General features: G+C 37.7%; 1 protein-coding gene and 1 long non-coding RNA gene across 2 annotated transcripts in view; one reads left to right on the forward strand and one right to left on the reverse strand.

The window, feature by feature from the left end:
• The window catches only part of ARHGEF33 (Rho guanine nucleotide exchange factor 33), a 79488-nt gene that overhangs the window by 41439 nt on the left and 14962 nt on the right, over positions 1-23087 (reverse strand). The window contains exons 3-7 of the mRNA XM_067703203.1: positions 11944-12054; positions 10290-10339; positions 1792-1956; positions 1348-1469; positions 318-460 (exon numbers count right to left, since the gene is read on the reverse strand). Of these exons, the coding sequence (XP_067559304.1) occupies positions 318-460; positions 1348-1469; positions 1792-1956; positions 10290-10339; positions 11944-11968 (505 nt within the window). The 5' untranslated portion in view covers positions 11969-12054. The remainder of the gene's footprint in view (positions 1-317; positions 461-1347; positions 1470-1791; positions 1957-10289; positions 10340-11943; positions 12055-23087) is intronic.
• The window catches only part of LOC137205260 (uncharacterized), a 47415-nt gene that overhangs the window by 10533 nt on the left and 13795 nt on the right, over positions 1-23087 (forward strand). The window contains exons 3-5 of the long non-coding RNA XR_010934075.1: positions 4903-5090; positions 13724-14399; positions 21817-21905. This is a non-coding gene — a long non-coding RNA (uncharacterized lncRNA). The remainder of the gene's footprint in view (positions 1-4902; positions 5091-13723; positions 14400-21816; positions 21906-23087) is intronic.

A 23087-nucleotide genomic window follows, 5' to 3' on the forward strand; every position in this document is an offset into this window, starting at 1 on the left:
GAATAATTTAAAATTTTTTTCTCCTATGGCTGATATAGTATTATTGTGCAGTAAGTTATTTCCAATCCATTTGAAACTTAAAATACCCAGATTAGTATTTTCCCCCAAAAGAAAATCTTTTAAAATTGGGCAGACTCTCCCCATCTCTTAGATCCCCTGGATTCTTCTACATTCCAGTTACAAAAGGAAAAATTCTGAGCAATACACCATTTTCCTCTAATAAGGACGGATGATGTAAGCCTATTCTCAACGTTACTTAAGCCCTAGGAACCAAGGAAGAACTACTTGGCTAATTCAGTATGGTGTGTGAACTGTACCTTTTTCATAGGCCTGAGAAGGCAAAAGGTTTGTAAAGTCTTCACTTGGAAGAACAGGTTCAGGGATGTTGATGGAACGGAAAGGACTTCCTTGTGCTTGAGCAGGTCCGGCCTGTGAGCCATGTTCTTCTTTTTGAGTTTTCCTAAGGAAGGAAAACAAAGGATCTTAATACATGATGGGGTAAGAAGAGAGCAAGTTCAGAATAGGTCAAGGAAACTTCTGAACCCTACAAAATTGCTGTTTTTATAAGTTCAAAACAGTTAAATACTAGCAGTTTGCATGACTCATTACCAAAGCTGGAGAAAAAAAATCAAACATCTACAAATCACCTTCTAATTGTAATATCTATATTCATATTTTTCTGTTACTGGCTTCCCTGTGGTCAAGACCTTCACAGAGTTTACAGCGGTGTCAGTTTGCTTGGGATGATTTACATTCTCTTCACAAACCAACACAAAGGTAGCAGGAAGGAGCAGGTCCTCAACTGAAAACAATGAACCATTCTCCAGGGTCACACACATATTATTTCTATTTTAAACCTGATAATATTAAAACATATAACAAAGAAGATTATGTCTGTTTATTGGTGAAGCTTTACTTGATTCAACCTGGTGGAGAGATTGTTTAACATAAATTTATTTTCAATGATCAAAGTCAAATAATAGTATTAGAGAAATTTCAGAAAACTAATAAAGAAAGAAAATCACTGGTGACCCCACTATCTTAACACAGTCGTAATTTAAATATATCTTTCTAGTTGTTATTTTACATGTTTTTACAGTTGAAATTAAATTCTACATGGCACTTTACATCCTTTTCATTTAACTTCCTATTGTATTAAGTGCGTTTTCTATTACCATTCATTTTTAGTATTAACCAACTTTTATGCTGCATAACCTCCATCACACGCTGGCCCATGGAGCCCAGTGGCCAGCTGTACACCAAGAGTGGGGAAGGTGTTCCTGGTGCCTTTGTACAAGCCGCTGCTTACGGGTTTGCCTTTGGTTAATTTTTTGGTCAGACACTCACTTGGCTTTAACTTTTCGAGATTCTCTTCGCTTCTCCTGTTGAAGCTGTTCAATTTTCTGTTGCATTTCTTCTTGTTTGGAAGTAATGGCCTGGATCATTGACATGGCATTGCTCAACTCTTCCTAAAAAATAAGAATTGATATGTATTTAACCTGGTATATGAAGTAAAAGTATATAACATGATATCTAGTACACAGTAAGCTTTTAATACATACTTGTTGAATCAGTGAATGAGAGATAACAATTTTACTTCTATTGTAGCTTCTAATTTTAACACAGAGATCCAAGAAAGTAAAAACATGATATAGATATTTTTCCATGAAAATCAGTGAATGGGTCAGAGGAATACTCTTGTATTTGGTTGCTAGGCAAAAAGGCAAGTTTTCTACTTCTGTTACTAAGACCAGGAATCTCTCTTCAGCAGGGAAATAGAGAGGGGCCCACCTTAAAATAGTTCAATGAATTCTTCATCTCAGTGACTTTTTCTTCCATGGAACATTTGCAGCTCTTAACCTTCTCTTCCAAAGCATATTCTCCATGTTGAATTCTTGACAGTTCTTGCATTGCTTCTGTGAAGCCAGTTTTGAGTTCAGAGGCTAGAGCCTGCAACTAAATAATACACAAAGAGTGAATTCAGTTTGCTATAAATTATTATAAATGGTATCACTGACACCTCGGACGTTTCTCTTGTTTGAGAAATCAGGCTCTTGAACATGTGCAGAACTCATTTACTAGAAGACTAAAGTTTGGACAACTTAAGGAAACCTTGGCCCCATTCATCTAGGAAAAAGAGGATCTTCTTTATATCACACATGCTGAAGTTTGATAGTGACAGGAAAGCAAGCAATTTTAATTAAGTTGGCAAGTGCTTCTGCAAGCTACTATTTATTCTCACACTTTTGATTAAAAAGAGATTTACTTGAAAAGCAACATATGCGTGTGAAAGACAGTGTCGATCTGTAACTCTTCAAATTCCATGAAAGAAGGGATGTTGAAGAAATTCAGATATTTTTTCCTTAAAAAATGAAACGATAAAAAGAGTAATAATTAAGCATATCTGAATATTTCTTTGAAAGGGAATAAGTTGTTTTTTTTTTTTAAATATTCTTGGATGATATCATGGAAAAGGAGATAATGGTATTTCCAGTGGCAGGAAATAGCTACAACAGTAGAAGTTCAGCACATTGATAGTGATGTGAATCATCTTCAGCCATCAAGCCCAGTTGTGTAGGAATGCACACTGGATTTTTATTGTCAACTTCCAACCATGAAAAGGGTGTCAATTTTGGAGTCAGACAGGGTATAAATCCTAGCATTCTCCTACAAGTACTAAAACCCCAGCCAAGCTGGTTAACCTCTTTGTAGCAGTTTCCTCATTCATAAAATAGCTGTGATAACATTTCACTAGGCTGTCTTGAGAATTAAATGAGTAAATGTAGGTAAGGTACCTGCCACAGCCTATGCTTGATACATAAAATGTGTTCAAGAAATTTTAATTATTTTCCCCCTTTAAGTAGCAAATCAGAAAGTTAAGCACAAACAGAAATGTAGAGAAAATGGAGCACTTCTAAAGTTCAGTTTTATTTATTTTTATTTATTTATTTATTTATTTATTTTGCGGTACGAGGGCCTCTCACTGTTGTGGCCTCTCCCGTTGCAGAGCACAGGCTCCAGACGCGCAGGCTCAGCGGCCATGGCTCACGGGCCCAGCTGCTCCGCGGCATGTGGGATCTTCCCAGACCGGGGCGTGAACCCGTGTGCCCTGCATCGGCAGGCAGACTCTCAACCGCTGCGCCACCAGGGAAGCCCCAGTTTTATTTATTGAATAAATGAAAAAAGCATTTTCAACAGACAGAAAGTTAAGATAATAATAACAATAAGATAATAATAACATTACTTTCATAATATTTATGATCTTACACTCTGCTAAGCAGAGGAATGCTTAGCTCCAGATTGCTTTTTACAACAGAACTTTTTAGAAGGTTTATTCTACAATTAAAAGTATCCACCAAGTATGCTTATTTTAAAGGGATGGAAATTAAAGTCCAGTACCTTAACAAAATTTCTTCAAATGTATATATCTAAACACTTTTAGAACCTGGTTATCCAAATGGTTCCAACTTGCAGTGGCATCTCCAATTATAAGAAGACTTACTCTCCTACACCGTATTTTCAAAATATAGGGTTTTGTGGTTCACTGTGCTTCACAAAGTTTTCTTTCGAGGGCTAGGAGGAGGGGGAAATATGAGGAACCAAAGAGGTCATTCTGAGGGAAAAAGCACGCCCTGTCAAGTGTTTGGAGCTGAAAGATTGGGAAACAACGTGAGCAATCTGTTTTTCATTCCAGTCATTTTTAATTTTAATTAATCTCTGTGATGGATTTCGGCACATGTCCTAATTCAGTTGTCATGATGGATTAAATCACCAGATCAACTACATTTGATCTGGTAATTTTTATTATATAAATTCATCTTCTGTGAGCAAAATGAAATCGATGACCATATAAAATCAAAGCAAAACCTAGGCAAGTTTTAAAATTGAAGGAAGGAAGCCTGAGATTCACTCACATTTCCTGCTTGAAAAAAAAAAAGGGAACCACTTTCCAACAGAAATAGGTTTCATTTTCACTGCTCCCTTAGGTGGATGTGTGGAGTTTTCCCCAGGAGGCAAAAGGAAGCAGCAGAGCCCTGGGGAAAGGATTTTCCTCACCTGTAGAACCCCAGTTCTCAAAAAATTAAGAATTATCAATACATTTCACTAACAGCCAGGTTGTATAGGGACTTTGGGAATTCTGAAACCATTTAGAGCTATGAGCCCATTTCCTTTCCATGTATTACTTTGAGCTCCCTAGATACCTGCCACTGAAGTAACACTACTGCTTTATTAACAGCTTCACAACCACTGATCAGCCAGGGAGCGGATGCCATAGTGAATACAATCACACACCTGAGACAACAGGTCATTTTTAAGGTGCTTGGGGCTCTTAAAATCTTCAGCTGCTACAGACTGGTTTTCTGGTACCAACTGGCCATTCATTTGTGAATAAAAAAATACTCTGAAGACATGGACTTGTCTTTTTCTGCTCTCTCTGCAGCTTTCTTATTTGACAGCCCGCAGCCCACCCCCAGGATTAGAAATGGGTGTCTACCTTGTTCTCCAGCGAGTTGAACACGTTCCTCATCTCGTTGATTTTTTCATGAAGCTGCTCTAGAGAGGTTATGATCCCTCCATCCTGCCGCTGGAGGCGGGCTCCCACTGGAGGCAGGTGCAGGGAAGACTTGTACTTCGAAGCCTACGGTCCACAGAGGGCATCTTAGGCTCAAAGAAATAGGGGAGGGGAGTCCGAATTCTTCCTATTTCATGCTCTTAATTTCTGTCTCTCAATTTCTTTTACTTTCTTGGCTTCTTAACTCTTCTCAAGATGAATTTTAGTCAATGTCTTCCCATTTTTTTTCCACCAAAGATCCCTCAAACTAAATTTTCATGAATTATGTAAGTTGTTCCACCTTGTTTTTTACAGACTTCTCTCTCCTTCCTTTCTGTCCCATTATTAAGGTCAGAAGGCTGCTATGAAGCAAATTCAGGGACTGTGCCTGTGCCTTGAGAACTCTGCAAAGTCATAAATGTCAAGATTTGAGAAATCTCCACAAGATATGCCAAATTCTTGCAACTCCTGTCTAAAGGCTCTACAGGAGCAAAAGCCCAGGTATTTTGAAGTAGCACATGATGGCAAGGATGGCAAGGTAACTGCTTTGGCTTCCCCCTAAATTGTGGCTTCTACAGAAGGAACAGGTTCCTTCTGCCAGCTGCCACTTCCTAATTGTAGGCCTCTGTTAATCCAATGCAACAAACTAATCCATTGCAATTAATTTAATGCAGTGATTTAAAACACAAAGTAGGTGAGTCATTTGATCAGTCAAGAGTAAATTTCCCAAACCTACTCGTCTACACTCCCTGCAGAGGTTGATCCTTAAAGTCATTCTCACAGGGCACTATTGAGGCTGCTGTGAAGCCCATTGGGCTGGAAATTTATCTTATCCATCCTTGGATGCACCACAGGTCTAGCAGAGTTAACCTCTCTGGAGTTAGAAGGACATTCCTCAATGCTGAAAAGAGACTGAGGCTCAAACAGGGCTTACAAATCCTAGAAAATGTTCAGTGGCAGTTTTGATGATGAAACCTATTACTGCAGGACTGGTTCCCATAGTTTTTCAGTTAGAGTTTCTTTGGGTACATAACTCATTTTCTTAAATTATTTTCATTACAGAGAAAAATAAAGAAGAAAAAAGAGAGTCACCCCAAATCTCATTAATATAACCATTAACATTTTGGCATATTTCCTTGTAATTTGTGCTGTGAATATAAATGCAGATATTTATATTGTTGAAATCACACTAAAGATATATTTTGATTCTGCCCTCCCCTTTTTTTTTCTTCTGGCTAACATTCTTATAAGCCCTTTCCCTTAGCCTTCAAATTTTTATCTAAGTAGGTATTTTTAATGGCTATATAATATTCCATCCTACAGATGCGCCAGAGTTTACCTACCCATTCACCCTTGTTGGAAATTTTTGTTGTTTGTAATTTTTTTTTTTTTTTTTTTTGGTGATACGTGGGCCTCTCACTGTTGTGGCCTCTGCTCTCCCATTGCGGAGCACAGGCTCCGGTTGCGCAGGCTCAGCGGCCATGGCTCACAGGCCCAGCGGCCATGGCTCACAGGCCCAGCCGCTCCGCAGCATGTGGGATCTTCCCAGACCGGGGCACGAACCCATGTACCTTGCATCGGCAGGTGGACTCTCAACCACTGCCCCACCAGGGAGGCCCTGTTTGTAATTTTTCAATATAAAATAATGCATTGGAATAGAATGTTTTTTATTTTTTTTAATTATTTATTTATTTTTAAATTATTTATTTATTTATTTATTTTGCGGTATGTGGGCCTCTCACTGTTGTGGCCTCTCCTGTTGCGGAGCACAGGCTCTGGACGCGCAGGATCAGCAGCCATGGCTCACAGGCCCAGCCACTCCGTGGCATGTGGGATCTTCCCGGACCGGGGCACGCACCCATGTCCCTTGCATCGGCAGGCGGACTCTCAACCACTGAGCCACCAAGGAAGCCCCTAGAATGCTTTTTATTTAAAGATTTGTATGTATTTCAGGTTATTTCCTTAGGATAAATTCCTAAATATGAAATTACTGTGAGTCAAAGGATGTTAGGTTGTATTGACCCAAAGGGCAATCTACCGTATTAGAAGGAGACAACGTATTTAATTAATTAATAATTATAGAAAATGTATTTGACCAGAGGGTTTGAAAAGTTATAACAATATGGTTGTATATTCTTAGAAACATGCTGTATGATGTGCGATGTCCTAAATTAGCGTATTCGGAGAAACATGTCTCAGACAAGATGTATGAAACATAGGCAGTATAATTGGTGGAAGCTGAAGAGTCTACACTGCTAAGGCTACAAGTGAGGCAAAAACACAGCTGGAGTTCAAATCATTAGTGTGAGGGTTGAGCTAGAAGTAAATTGCACAGTTGCCACATCTGTTGCCTTAATTGGGGACACCCGACCCCCACTTCTTACGTTAATGGAATCATAATTTTAGAATACATATTCAAAATTAAGTAATCAAGGCTGAAGCAACACAGTGTGACTTTGGAGAAGATATTGGGGTGGACTTTGAGAGGGCCATGTGCAGTGGACCAAGGACAGGAAGGAAAGGGGACAGACTTGCATTCAAATAAAAGGAAGTATACTAAGCTAAGGAGCAGTCAGCGTGTCCCCGCTGATTCACCTGGTCCACAGTAATTCTACCTGGAATGAACTGGGAGATGGTAGTACTCATTCTGCTGTTCCCTTCTGTGACCTGATTTAGGTCATGGTACCTTACTGTTACCAAGGAGGTCACGTCCATTGAATGAACAGGGAACCAATTTGGGGTACAAACATTTTAACACTTTTTCTGCATTTTAACTATTAATTTTCATACAAGGTTCCACCAATTTACACACACACTCATCAGATATAAATACTATTAATTACTGTATTTTTAATTTGCTAATTAGGTAGTCAAAAACTAATACTCCTTGTTTTAATCATTGTTTCTTTGAGCTTCAACCTTTTCTTCCATTTGTTAGCCATCTGTAATCTTACTTTGGGAAATTACGTTCTTTGCCCACATTCTACCGGGGTTTCAGAAGTTTCCTTTTTGTTAATTCTATGAACTATTTATACATCATTAAACCTCTGTAATATTTTGGTAGGAATTTTTCCGATTTTGTTATTTGTCTCTGAATTTGTTGAAAATATTTTTACATTGGGAAAATTTTTAATTGTGATGTGATGAACACTCTAACCTTTCCCTTGTGATTTCTTCCAGTGCTTTTTTACTTAAAAAGACATTTCACATCCAGAGACAAAATAAATATTCACTAATTCTAAATTTTTATGGTTTTAAAAATATTTAATCCTTTCATCCACTCTTGAGTTTATTTTGATTAGAGTATGAATTGAGAATCACTTCTTTCTTTTGCAAAGAACCAGACAATTTTCCAAATACCATTTGGCACCAGCCTACATGACTGCATCAGACCTCTTGGCTCAAGGCAATATATACATCTCACGATATTCATTCATTCATTCAACTAATATTTATTGAATATGTGTTGTGTTCCAGGCACTATACTTTATTCTGAGAGTTCCACAGAGAGCAAAATGTACTAATCCCTGCCCTTGGAGCTTACATTCTAGAGAAGGAGACAGACAGTTAAAAAATAAATAAGCAAGTTAATATTTACTATAATTTCAGGTAGGGATGGGGGAGTCTATTGAGAAAATAAAATAAGGAGATAGAAAATGGCTGAAATGTCATATGTTGCTTCAACTTTTGATGTCACAGGTTTTTTTTGTTTTTTAATATTTATTTATTTTGGCTGCGCCGGGTCTTAGTTGCGGCATGCTGACTTCTTCATTGCAGCATGCATGTGGGATCTAGTTCCCCGATCAGGGATCGAACCCAGGCCTCCCACATTGGGAGCGCAGTCTTACCCACTGGACCACCAGGAATTCCCGACACTTCAACTTTCATATTTTGCTCTCCCTTTTTAGTATAGATTGTATCTATTATAGTTAATTTCTCCCTGCATCCCTCCTTCCTCTTCCTCTTCTTCTTTCTTTACTTCTCCTCCTTCATCTTCTTTTGGTTAAATGTTGCTTGGAGTAAACAGACTGGGGCTTAGGAGACATTCTTTTAAAACAAGGATGGGGTTGTAATCACAGCATCACAGAGGTCATATAGGCCAACTTCACTTCTACTGCTTCACTTGTTCCTCTGTGAACAGATGTACTTGGATTTGTGATGCAATAAGAGAATGAGGCCACCCCCACTGCAGCTATATTTAGCCAACATTCAGGGAGTGACCTACATTAAATCTATAATAGACTTTAAATCATACCTGAGTTTAAAGAGGTAGTCACACTCATTCAAGTGCCATACAAAGGTCAGATGTTAACAGAGGGGAGGTGGGTGGGGAAGGCTTTTGGAGGTCTTGGACAAGTAAAGCATCAAATCAGCACTGAGTGAAGACTCACTCTGGTTTCCAGACCTTTGTTCAGGCTAGTCCCTCTGCCTGAAATACCCTCCCACATATCCACTTACCAATGATCAACTCGTCCTTAAATGCCTGCTCCAAATCCTTCAGTCAATATTAATTCATCCCTTGTCCAAATTCCATAGAATTTTATCAATACCTCTGTTGTAATTCTTCCAACAGCCTACCTTGTATGAGCTATTTATTGTATGGACACTTAAAAATCAATGAGAATGTCTGTTTCATCTGTTTCATCTCCCGTTAGGCCAAGCAGAAGACTTTGCACGTAGTAACTGCTCAATAAATATGCATTAAGTTGAAATGAGGCTGTTTCCTTCACCCCTTCTCATTGCTGGTCTGGTTCTAGGAGCAACATGATTAAAATGTTTTCATAATCTTGTGCTGGCTTGCCCTAGTTGGGTCCACAGCAATGATCTCTTGCATGATATTTTTGGGAACTAGTTGTTATTTTCACTTTATTGTTACTTAAACTCAACAAATCTAAATTACATTTCCCCCAAACTACCTGCTCCTCTGGATTCCTATATCTCTATTTGGGAGACCACTCTTTTTCCTAGTTACCAGGGCTTAAAACCTTAGAGCCAACTTTGATATCACCTTTTCTCCCAACCCCCATCAAACTCTGTCAATTCTTTCTTCCTTCTCATGTATTCCAGGTAACAATGTCTTAAGTCTAGAGAGGAGCATGGGTTTCCCTAACCCAAGCTACTTTTACATTACAAATTATGTCAGAATAATCTGTATGATTTTTAAGGACAGAAATTTACTTTAAATCACATGCGCAAGATAGAAGCCAAAGAAATGCTATGTAGAGAGCCAAAGCAGCCCAATGTGACTCTTGTTGCAAACATATTACATAAAATTTTGCAGAACGTTTATCTCCCTTGTAAATCAAATTATTCCCATTGTTTAAAAAGAGATTACATTTTTTTCTATTATCGTATTTGAACACTTGCAATATTAACCCCCTTTTATTTTCAGTTCTCCCTGCTAAAATAAGAAACTAAGAAAAGTAGATCTCTCACTCCTGACTGAAATGTTATCGCACAGTGTAATGCCAGGTTGATGGAGGCAACAGGAAGAAAAGCAGCGTTGATGTGGGAGTGGTGGTGCTGTAATTTATAAACTGGATAAGTTGTCCTTCAGTCATCAGTTTTCTCAAAAGTACAATGTGAATGGTACTCTCGTCCCTGCCTATCCCACAACCTTAAGTGAACAAATACAATGATATATGTAGAAGCTTTTATGAGTGCCAAAAAAATTTATACGTAAAGGACAGTCATCACTCTGACACATAGGAGAGCTCAAAACAATCTGTGTCTTTACCTGGTAAATCTGTGTGGAAGGATTATTCATCGGCTTATGTTCATTCTCTCCTGTAGGGAGAAAGAGCTTTGTTTAATCAACACAATTCATTCTGTCCCTATTCTCTTCAGACACATGCAGGGAATAAGGGGACTTATAGGATCCTAAATCTGTGCCTGCACGACAGGAAGCCAATGATTCAACCAGAACAGAAGATAAATTGGTGTAGGTGATTTTATATTACATCCTAATGACCAAACCATATCTACCTGATGTAACTCTTATAGCAGAAAACCATGCTTTACCTTGGTGGGGAAGTTTCTCAATCAAACTGAATGACGAGTAATCATTAAATAGTCAGAAGGGAATGCCCATGAAGGGTCTCTCTCTGATTTTGGGGGCTGACTGAGGTTTACTTGAGGGGATAGTTCCACAGTCAGGAAGGCATCTATTCAGTTGTCACTTTATTGTTCTCAGGAGGCCTCTATAAAATATCCCTTACTTCTCCTGCCTCTGATCTTTGCTAAACCTCTGAACTTTGCCCTTCTGTCACTGCCCAGATCAGCTAAGGGAACCTTGCCATCCTCCTGGACAAGAGGGTTGATAGAAGGGAATTGTCAATGCAAAGGGTCTGGGAATGATGCAGGCAGAAAGAAAACAATACTGTCAACAACAGAGACTGTGAAACACAGGTCAAACACGAAGGAAGTAGTAGGTTATAAATACCATTTATACCTAGGGAGGAAAAAAGATTGGCCTAGAATGTACCTTTTAGAATCACATTGGTTGGCTCTGAAGATGAGGCAATCCATGTAAAACATGCAGCCCACATGAAGCCCTTTACTCATCCACTTAGCTACATCTCCTTTGTATGAATTGTATGAATTGAATCACATTGTATGAATCAAGCAGTTTATAGATGAAACCCCTGGTTGCAAATATTTGGTTGTATGAATGTGTATATTGTTCTCCTAAGACATGCAGGTATAGTGAACCCTTCCTTAGAGGAACCAGCCTCGGTATGTTAAGTTCATAATACGTAACCTCAGCCCAGAATTTATACACACTGAGGGCTGTCCCTATAAAATCCAGATGGTTAGAGATTACCAAAATTCCCCACACAAGCTTGAGTAAAGATTACTTAGCCCATTTTATGCTATGTCCCAACAGCCTGGTATAATGTCAAGAACCAGAACTTGGGAACAGAGACCAGGCTCCCGAATCAAATGTTGATAGGTCGTGGTTTGTAACCTGACTTCTCTATGACTGTTTCTTCACCTGTCTATTGGAGATGATAATAGAACCTACTTTTATATGGTTGATTCTATATGGTAAAGATTAAAAGAGAAAGCCCTATGTTTCTAGGCCAGCCTAGGAGGTGTTGGATGTCTGTTAGTTGAATATGTATCTTGGCCTTATTCAGCAGGTCGTTCTGAGGCAGTCCCAAAGTTATTACTAAGAAAAGTAACATAACTACTCAAATTGTATGTATACATGTTGCATTTCCTGTTTCCCCAGCACCAAGTCTATGCTCTTCGTGGTCATTCTACTATGATAAGGCAATGAGAATAGTCAGGTTAACATATTATCATGTTTTGAGACAAGGGCAAGACAAGCCCACAACCTACATTTCTTAAATCCTGAACCTTAAAGCAAGACATAGGAGAAATCTAACCTTGCTTTGTTTTGGTTTTTTCCATGGTGCCTGTTGCTTCTCTCCTCCAGCTTACTCTTCAACATTGCATCTTCATTGTCCCTGTATCAGGCCATCCCTTCTTCCCCGGACCTGTCAGTTGAAATCAAGAGTAAGGGAACAAGTGAAGTGACTGGATTTACTTTATGTGTTAACTTTAAAAAACTGAAATGAACACAGCTATTAGAAGCAACAGGCATTGTGTGCAATTTCAGAAGAGTGAAAATATTGTTGAGTAAATATTTAGCTTAAAACTCAAAAGTAGGGCTTCCCTGGTGGTGCAGTGGTTAAGAATCCACCTGCCAATGCAGGGGACATGGGTTCGAGCCCTGGTCTGGGAAGATCCCACATACCGCAGAGCAACTAAGCCTATGTGCCACAACTACTAAACCTGTGCTCTAGCGCCCACGAGCCACAACACCCATGTGCCACAACTACTAGAGCCTATGCTCCACAACAAGAGAAGCCCCCACAATGAGAAGCCTGAGCGTAGCAACGAAGACCCAACGCAGCCAAAAATAAACAAACAAAGCAAATAAATAAATAAATTTATATTTAAAAAACTCAAAGGTAAATATCTTGTGGACAAGTATGAAATTCATTACTTAAAATTATGGTAGTCTTTAAGATACTATTTTGGGGATCAAATAAATTAATTTAAATCCATTGATTTTATTAGCAGGGTATAGTTTAAGGAAATTAACTTGAGCAGGCATAAAGGCTAATATATCTGTTTCTGTTTAATTAAATAGTAAGTTCCTTGATGGCCTTATCCCCACTTTCTGCATCTGGTAGACTTTTTTACACCAGGAGATGCTTGTCAAATGTAGCCTGGCCGCTGTGACCATTAGACATGAAACTGCCAGTTCAGCATGAAATCTAACAAGCAAAAATAGTGTTGTGGACATTGGCCCTCTTTTTATCCATCTAGAATTTCCAATGATTGGGGAATTCCCCAACCTTATGAGGCTTGATCAGAGGCCTCCCATTAGATAGAGGCTGAAAGTGCCAGGTTCTCCTAGCCTCCCTTGCAGCTAAGGTATGACGGGCACATGGTACCACTTTGATACACCCACCCCAACTGGCAGTTGCAGAAGAATTTCCTAAGGCAGATATACTTGATATACTTTCTACTTTCTTAGAAATAGAAAGAATTCTTAAGACAGCAGCAGCAGCAGCAGCAGCAAGGAGGGTGGTGGTGACCATGATCTGGTACAGACAGTTTAGGTAACTAAAGCTGCTGCTGTTCTTGGACCTTTCCTCACCAGAACAGCTGTACTACATGATTTGGGGCACTGCTGTTGGCCGCATATCCCAAACTTGGTTCCCCAGTCTCCTAGCAATTCTATGAGCTGTCCATATCCTTTCAACAAATTCCTTTGCTGCATAAATTAGCCAGAGCTATTTTTTACTGCTTTGCAACTAAGAAACCTAACTGAAACAATAAAAATATATTAACACTATCCAAGATTGAGAAGACACAAGTTAAGACTTTGCTCATTGCTCTAGAAAAGACAAATCTAATCCACAGTGATAAAATGCAGATCAGTAGTTGCCTAGGGCAAGAGGTGGGAGTTTAACTAGGAAAAGGCACAGTGAACTTTTTAGAGTGATAAAAATATTCTGTTGCTTAATTGTGGTAGTGGTTATACAGATGCATAAATTTGTCAAAACTCATCAAAATGTATATTTTGACTGGGTGCATTTTATCCTGTATAATTTATACCTCAAAGTAGAATTGGTGTTTCATTCATATATTGAGGTCTGTGAAGCAAAATGATAAATTGACAGTCTGGAAGGTTCACATGGATGAAAACCTGGTCAATAGCTACACAGTTATAAATGAGGGATCTAAAGGAAGGCCCAAAGTGAAGGCCATATGCCGTTTGGAATCTTGTACATTTTTCATGTGAGCATGGAAATTATGTCAAGGTAAGGCATCTTCCCTAGCTATCTGAATCTCTTTCATAGCTTATATAAGCATTACTAAGGTGAAATGTTTCTGCTCCTTAGCAATTGATTTGATATTTAATGAATTCCATGATGAATATAATTAAATCACAGAATGTTAGAGCCAAAAAGGCACTGAGAAAACTATTTGATCCTTCTTCTTCATTTATAGGAGAAGCAACTGAGGCCTGGAGAGGAGAGGAGAAGTGACCTGCTCAAAGCCACACAGCTTTGAAAATAATTGTTAGAAGTGATTTCTGTTACTATTTGGGGGAAAAAATCTTGAAATATGTGAAGCCATATTTTAATGGGATTTTATGGATAATTAATTCCAGCAGATTTATTGATCTAATCTACAACTAATTAAAAACAAACCCCAAAACCTCCATCTATCTGAGATAAAATGTAAATTTTTGCATTTTCAGAGGTAAGACATCATCAAGCTCACAAATGTACAAATAGTTGCTGATTTCAAGAAGTAATCAAAGGTACGTGGTTACTAGAAAATAAATTAGAAATTTTATTTTATTTATTTAATTACGAAAGCAACCAAACCACATTGTAAAAAATTTTTAAAATATAGAGGGACAAAACCAACTATAATGCCTCTACTTAATGATCACAGTCATTTGATTGTATTGCCAGTCAATCATTTTGCTCTTGAATGTTTTACCTGATTGTTAATGGAGCCTACCTATAATTTTTAATCTACTTTTCCACCTACATTATAACATAAGCCTGTTACTTTCTTTTACAAATTGGACCATTATTATTCATGTTGTTTTTATTGTGGTCATTTGGGTAGAGGGTACAAGTGTTCCTCCTTAGTCCCAGTCAGTGTTAACAATCTGCTGGAATTCTTCCATCCCTTTCTCCATCCTCATAGAACCACATTCAAACATATATACGGAATATACATATATGGGGTGGAGCTGTCATTGTAGTTCATACTGTACCTCTCTGCATCATCTCTCTCACTTAATACATCGTAGCAATCTTTCCAAGTTAATTGGTAGAGATCTAAAAATCACTTTTAATGGCTGCATAATATCCATGGTAGGAATGACCTGTGTTAATCATTCCTGTATTGATGGACATTCCCCTTATTTCCATTATTTTGTCACTGAAACAATGCTGTGACAAACATCTTGGTACATAGAGCCATATATATTGGTGCTTTTATGTATGTAGGGGTTTAATAGATATGACTAGGTTGCTTTCCAAAAAGACTATCTTCTCATTTCCTCCAAGAATACTGCATGAGTACCTTTTCTCCTGCATCCCAGCCAATAGTGGATGTTAATGCTTTTTAGTTCTTGCTAGTCAGATGGATGACAAGTGATATTTCATCTTACTTTTACTAATTTCTAGTGCTACTAAGCATATCTACATATACTTACTGGACATTTAGATTTACTCTTTTGTGATTATCTATTCCTCTGCTTTGCATATTTTTCTATAGGGTCATCTGCCTTTTCCTTATCAATTAATGAGGGCTTTTATATAATATAGATTAAATATTTATTTGTCGCATGATTTATGAATATCCCATCTATCTTTTTGTCTTTTGACTTTGTGGACACTTTTGCTATTGACACATTTTTTTAATTTATGAAGTCAAATAAAATTTTTCCTTAATTGCTTCTTGGTTTCTTGAGTTGGTTTTAAAAGCTCTCCTCAGCCCCAGAGTTTTATATATACATTTTTCCTAAATTTTCTTCTAAGGTTTTTATTATTGTTAAGTATTTAATTCATCTGGAATTTGTTTTTATATATGGGGTGAGAGAGTGTTCACTTTCCTTATTTTCCAGATAGCTAGCCACTTGTAGCTACACCAGTTATTACATAAATCATCATTTTCCTCCATGGAATTGAAATACCATTTCTCATGTACACTGAGATCTATTATTTTTCTATGGACTCTCTATTCCATCCTGATCTATCTAACTATTCCTATTCCAAAATCACAAATTATATGGCTCTTCAGTATTTTAAAAATATTTGATGAGGCAAGTCATCTATTATTCTTTTTATAATTTGCTTTTCCTGACATTTATTTTTCCATATGAATAAATGTACTACATGATGATTTTACCCATTACAAAAAAATGTTGACATTTTCATTGGAATTGCATAGATTTATATATTAATGTGGGAGAATTGGCATTTTTCTTACATCAAAACTTGTCATCCAAGAGCAATATAGTTCTCATTTGTCTGAATCTTGTTTTAGGTTTTTCAATCAGATTTTTTAGTTTTCTCTTAAAGTTCCTGTACTTTTATTGTTAAATTTATTCTTAAATAATTTATAATTTTTATTGCTACTGTGAATGGCATTTTTTCCATTTCCAATTCTCTGTTGCTGGTTTTCGTATTCTCTCTCTCTCTCTCTTTTTTTTTTAATATTTACTTTATACGTAGCCACATTACTAAATTGTTTTATTAATTGTGGAAGATTTTTAAAATAAGTATTTCTAGGTGACTTTTATCCTTATTTTCAAATTTTATACTGGTTATTTCATTGTTGTATTTTATTATATTTGCTAGAGCTTCTAGAATAATGTTTACTAATAATAGTGACAGTGGATATCATTATCCATCTTCTTATTTTAATGTAAATGGCTTTAAAGTCACTTAGAATCATATTTATTTTCTACCTTTGGTAAATAATGTATATCATATTTAAGTAATTTCTTTTTAGTCTTATTTTATTAAAATTCCTTATTAGGAATTTATCAGTCCTTTTAGCAGCTATTGATAGAATTGCCTTTTTCTCCTTTAATTTATTATTATAATGAATTATACCGATTCCCTGATGTTGAATCATCCTTACATTCCTGGGATATTTGCTTGGTCATAGGATATAGTTTTGTTGATACTCTGCTGGATTCTATTTGTTAATATTTAGACATTTTTGCATCTATATTCATGAGTGATTTTGATCTGTGGAGGATTTATTGCTCTTTGTTTTTTATTCTATGGGGGGGAATTAATGTTATCCTAGCTTATTAAAGTGAATCAAAGAGTTTTTAAATCTTTTTCTATAATCTAGAAATTTTAAAATTAAATTGCAATTATCTGTTCATTGAAAGAGAGTAGAGCGTAGCTATGAAAACATTTGGTCTTAGTGCCTTTTTTAAAAAATAGATCCTCTAGAGACTGTCATACAGAGTAAAGTAAGTCAGAAAGAGAAAAACAAATATCGTATATTAATGCATATATGTGGAACCTAGAAAAATGGTACAGATGAACCAGTTTGCAGGGCAGAAATTGAGACACAGATGTAGGGAACAAACATACGGACAGCAAGGGGGGAAAGTGGTGGGGGTTGGGGGTGGGGGTGGGATGAATTGGGAGATTGGGATTGACATGTATGCACTGATGTGTATAAAATGGATGACTAATAAGAACCTGCTGTATAAAAAATAAGTAAAATTCAAAAAAAGTAGATCCTTAAACCCTATTCAATTTCTTCAAAAGTAATTGGTCTTTTCGACTTTTTAACTTAATTTTATAATTTATATTTTCCTAGGAAATAGTTTCCTTAAGTTTGTCAACAAATCTGTTGATAGAGAATAAGCATCTAACTTTTATTGAACAGCTGCTGTGTGCCAAGCACTATGCTTCATGTTTTATTTATATTGTCACCTCTAACTGAATCCTCATATTGGTCCTGTTTAGTTTGGATCATTATCTTCATTTTTTTTTTTTTGTGGTACGCCGGCCTCTCACTGTTGTGGCCTCTCCCATTGCGGAGCACAGGCTCCGGACGCACAGGCTCAGCGGCCATGGCTCACGGGCCCAGCTGCTCCGCGGCATGTGGGATCTTCCCGGACAGGGGCACGAACCCGTGTCCCCTGCATCAGCAGGCGGACTCTCAACCACTGTGCCACCAGGGAAGCCCTATCTTCATTTTTGAGATGAGCATATTGAGGCTTGGGAAAATGAGGTAATGATGTACCCAGGATCACAGATAAGAAATGGCAGAGGGAGACAGAATTGGAACTCAGGTCTCTGTGATTTCAGAACTGGTGGATTCAACTCCTAAATTTCTCCAAATAGTTTCACAATCATTATATTTAATTACTGAAAAATACTCGTTTGAGAAATTATATCATTGTTTTCTTTCCCTCTCCCCATTATTGAATATTAGGCTCATTCTCTATTTTTCATTATAATTAATGAATATAAAAAAGAATATAGCTTTTTCCCCCTTATTTAAGACCTTTTTTAGGCTAAGTTTACAGAAGAGAATTACTAGTTTGAAGAGGATGATCATATTATTGAGTAATATATTTTGAAAAGTACATCTTAAAAGGGAAAATAACAGGATTACATGGACAAGTACTATGACTTTTTCTGGAAAGAGCTATACTACATTATGCAATTCCCTTTGAGATCTTACTTGTAGCCTGCTTCATTGCCTATGGGCATCCCTCACTCTCTGGGCCCAGTAATTCTTTACTCTGCCCTTCATAGTCCTTGAATCACTGCCTGCCTTTGAATAAATCAGATACTGCCACGTTATTTTCACCAAGTTATCATGCTTCTACTCCTCCCCAGCCTTCCTCCTTTCTTTCCATCTCTACAGTAACAATTCTAGCCTCTAATAACATCCATCTGGGCCTTGGCAGACTCTTGAAAAAATACTGGTAAGTTTTTTAAAAAAAAGCCTGTTTGTCTCTAAACCATGTCTGATCATTATATAGAGCAATGGTTTTTAGTCTGTTCTTTGAAGCCCTCAGTTTTTTTTTGAGCCTGCCTTGGGAGGAGAGAGAAAGCCACCAAGCTGGTGGAGTCTTGGGCCCCCCTTCCCATCCCCTTCAACCAGAGTCTCTCTGTTCTCATCTAATTCACATACTATAGCTTTGGGGAAGAATTTTCTTTTAAAATGGGTTCCTGATGTTTTAAAAAGGCTCTAAAATGATCACAATAGAGAAATAAGAATGTTGAAACATTAACCTAAAAAGTTATAACCAGATTTTTATGAAATTCAAGTAATAAAATTAGTAATATTAATAAAGTTAATAGAAGCCTAAGAATACTGAAAAATCTCCTGAACCTCCCCCAGACTGACCTAGAATGTATACTCCACACACAAAAGCAGGCATAAGACCACAAAAACTTAGGATTGTCTATTACTTTCCAATTACTGCTGTGACAGAAAAGGAAAGTTTGGCACTTTGGGGAATTGAAATTAATTGAAAACAGACTTGAGTTAATTTCCATTCCAGTGTCCTTTATTGAATGGGTCTTTAGTGCACATTTCTAATTTAGTAGAATGAGAACTTTTTGTGTTAGGGGGAGGGTGATGAGGAAATATTTTCCCCTGAACTAAAATAATTCATCAGGACAAATCTTGCAAATGGTTTCAAAGAGGAAAGTCTACATGATCTTTGTGATATAGAAAAGTACTTTGAAAAAATTTATGAAAGGGGTTGTTTGTTTTTTCCATACAGCCTCAAAGCAACATATGTTTCATGAAATGATATATTTCATGACCTTGCTTGAACCTGCATCATAGTTTCCAAAGCACTCCCATACATTATCTCACCTGGTGATTGTAGCAGTGCTGTGCAGTGGGCAGCACACTTTACCATCCATTTTATACAAAGGGAAACAGTAGCTCTGAACAATTAAGGAAGTAGCTCCAAGTAGAACCATTATTCTATTAGTTTCTATCTTTAAATAAACCTCTTCATGTCACAGGATTCCAAAGCACTAGTATCAAAAGCCACTTTTACTGTCATTATAAACGTATCAGTTCCTATGTGTGGTCTGATAGCTATTTGAAAAAACAGATTGAAAAAATTGTAAAATGAGGAAAGTGTTGACAAATCTAATGACATATAAGGAGATTGAGAGAAAGAAAGAATACAAAGTAGAACAAAAAAATAGGATGTAACCACCGATTCAGAGGCTATGAAATATTGTTATTAAAATTCTATGTGCAGGGCTTCCCTAGTGGCGCAGTGGTTGAGAGTCCGTCTGCCGATGCAGGGGACATGGGTTCGTGCCCCGGTCCGGGAGGATCCCACATGCCGCGGAGCGGCTGGGCCCGTGAGCCATGGCCGCTGAGCCTGCGCGTCCGGAGCCTGTGCTCCGCAACGGAAGAGGCCACAACAGTGAGAGGCCCACGTACCGCAAAAAAAAAAAAAAAAAAAAAAAAAAAAATTCTATGTGCATTTTATTGCCAATAACTTTTAAAGTGAAATGAAATGGACAATTGTTTAGGAAAACATAGGCTGTTGAACTTTGTTTTAAAAACTATAAAGTCAATTACAACTCTCTATAGAAGATATTGAAAGGGGGAGGTCAAATATCTACCACCAAATAAGAAATAACCCAGGATAATATAACAGGAAATTTCTATAAATAACAATGACTGTGTTATTTAATCCAGACCCCAAAATAAGATATATATGTCACTAAATCCATTCTATGAGGTTCTGATACCAAATCTACTCTAGGATAGCCTAAATAAATATACAAATATTCTAAACAAAAATACAACACTATGATCAGTGGTTTGTTCTAGGTTATAAAAAGGTCTTGATGCTTAGAAATCTATTAATATAATTCATTAATCAATATAATGCAAAAAACAAAACAAAAGCAAAGAGCACAGTGTGACCCTGAGAAGCAAAATGATGAGATAAGACAAATTTCACAATACGTAAGTGTACATGCAGGTGTTTAAAATGAGGATGCCTCAGTGATAATGTAACTTTTTATACCCACTTCCCCCAAATATATATAATAAAATCATCCTTGAATACATAGCAATTTATGATGGCAAAGGCAATAAATTAAAGAGTTAAAATAGGGATCTCACCAGATGACTCAAACAATAAATAGTCTTATTTTGAAAATACTTCTTGGTCCTCAAGTCAGCCTCTTACTTGACCTTTTCTCAAATATAAGTGTTGCTAGAAACAGGATGGCCCCTGCCACTGAATCAGGTCACAAGGCCATTGTCACATCCTTGGTTAACTGCCTGAATGCTAGTTCCCTTACCAGACTGTAAGCAGAGGGTGTGTTTTATTCATCTTTGTATCCCCTGCTCCTTGCCCCATTCTGAGCTTGTGCTCAACAAATGCTTATGGAAGTGAGTTGAATTCTCATCTAATAGCCTACAGAGAAACGTGATTTTACCATGCGTGCTTCACATAAGCAAAAAATAATCAGTGGTAAATACAGAAAGAGTTTAGCCTAGAGGTGATTTTTGTTAGAAAAAAAATTGTTTTATTTTATCAAGCAAAGTTTCACTAGCAGAAATATATCCCCCGCGCCCACCGTTGGGCTTGACAAACCAAGAGAGAATAAATAGGATTTCCTAACAAATGGTCCAGCACCAAAACTGTAACTGATACTCCATGGTTGCCAGCAACCTCAAAGTGCCCAGAGCCAATGAGAAGAGGGGCAAAGCACAGAGAGTGGGCAATTCTGTAGCTCATAAAGCACATAGAGGTTCTTTACATCTGAATATGGAATAGCAGAGGTCCTCTCACCTCCACTCCACAGGCACGTTAATTTTTTTTGTTTTGTCTACCAAATATCAGGCAAGATATTTGCTTGAGTTGCTGCGTGTCAACTCAATCAGAAAAAAAAAAGAAAAAGAAAAAGAAATGCCAGCATGCTATTACACATACAAAAAAATCCAATGGCCAGAGATAATTATTTTAAGTTTAAGAATGCCTCATTTAAAACATCAAAGCTTATCAAAAGTTTCAGACCGTATTACTTCCAGAAGCTCTTCTGACTCATTAAGTGGCATACATAAAGGTGTTAGAACCTGATTTTGCAAGCTGGACACTTCAGGGGCTACGGGTCTGGTGAGGAAGATGTGCACTATCTCTTTTCTTATCCTGGTTTGACTCACTTTAATTTCAACCTTTTAAACAGGTTCTCTCCCTGGATTATCTGAGTAGAAGTTAAGAGCCTCCCAGCACTCTGTTCAAGAGGCAGAGGGCACAGTGTTACCTGAATACAAGGTAAATACCTACTTCAAAAGAAAATTGACTGTTGCTGTATTTTCACTAGGTCAGTCCTGCTTGGAAGAGAGGGAAGATGGTGAAGGGCAAGAGAGGCTCCTGGGAGAATTTTGCAGGGAAGGAGCCCTGAGCCCCAGAGAAAGCTCCCTCCAGCCCTAGGGTTGACCCTAATTTTCAGAGGGTAAACCCTTAACTAGTCCTCAGGAAGTATTCTTCCGGCTGAAGCACAGGCAGTGGCAGGACTCACAAGATCTGAATCACATAGCTGAGTTAGTAGTACTTTGTGAAATAGAGCATCAGTTACCACTAACAGCCTATTTTAGGTGAGAGGGGAAACAAGGTTACTGCTGACACTCCTGGGAGCATAATTTTCATAGTTCAGATGAAATGACATCCAGTTTGGATCTGCCTTTAGCACTTTTGTAACTGCTAAAAAGGAAACTAGAGTAAAATACAATCTTCATTAATGGCTAATTTCTTACCACCTCCCAGTGAACTCCAGGACTTGGAAATCATAGACAAATCCTGCAAATCTATGACCTCAGTTAGAATAGCCCACAGCCCGTGCACCGTTTACAGGGGTCAGCAATGTTCTCTTGAAACTACAGCATCCTCCCTGCAGAACTAGTCCCCCCACAGGCCTTACGTATTCCTCCCTGAGGATCTCCCTGAGGAGTCCCCACAGTTCCCCTGCCTAAAACCCTCTGCCCTCTGCCACCCCAAGTCCTGCTCACCCTTCAAAGGGCAGATCATGACTCATACCCTTCATAAGCCTTGACTTGGCCATTCTCCTCAACTGTCATCTGTCTTCACTAGGGCAAGGATCATCTAATAACCCATTATTATTAGAGTCAAACAGCGTAGTAACCTAGATATAAGAAATAGTCAACATTTTTACTGATTGATAACAAATGTAAATCCATCATTTGTTTGATAATTTCTTTTTTAATTTATCCTATTACATACATGTCCTCCTTAGAGCTAAGGTATACTGAATCCAATCAGTGGGTAATTTCGTACCACATCTGGTAAGTTTGGCACAAGGATAAAAGGCCTAGGGAATTCCCTGGCGGGCCAGTGGTTAGGACTCTGTGCTTTCACTGCTGAGGGTGCGGGTTCAATCCCTGGTCAGGGAACTAAGATTCTGCAAGCTGCTCAGCAGCACGGGCAAAAAAGAAAAGA

The sequence above is a fragment of the Pseudorca crassidens genome, chromosome 14, assembly GCF_039906515.1.
Source record: "Pseudorca crassidens isolate mPseCra1 chromosome 14, mPseCra1.hap1, whole genome shotgun sequence".
In the NCBI taxonomy this organism is placed as follows: Eukaryota; Metazoa; Chordata; class Mammalia; order Artiodactyla; family Delphinidae; genus Pseudorca; species Pseudorca crassidens.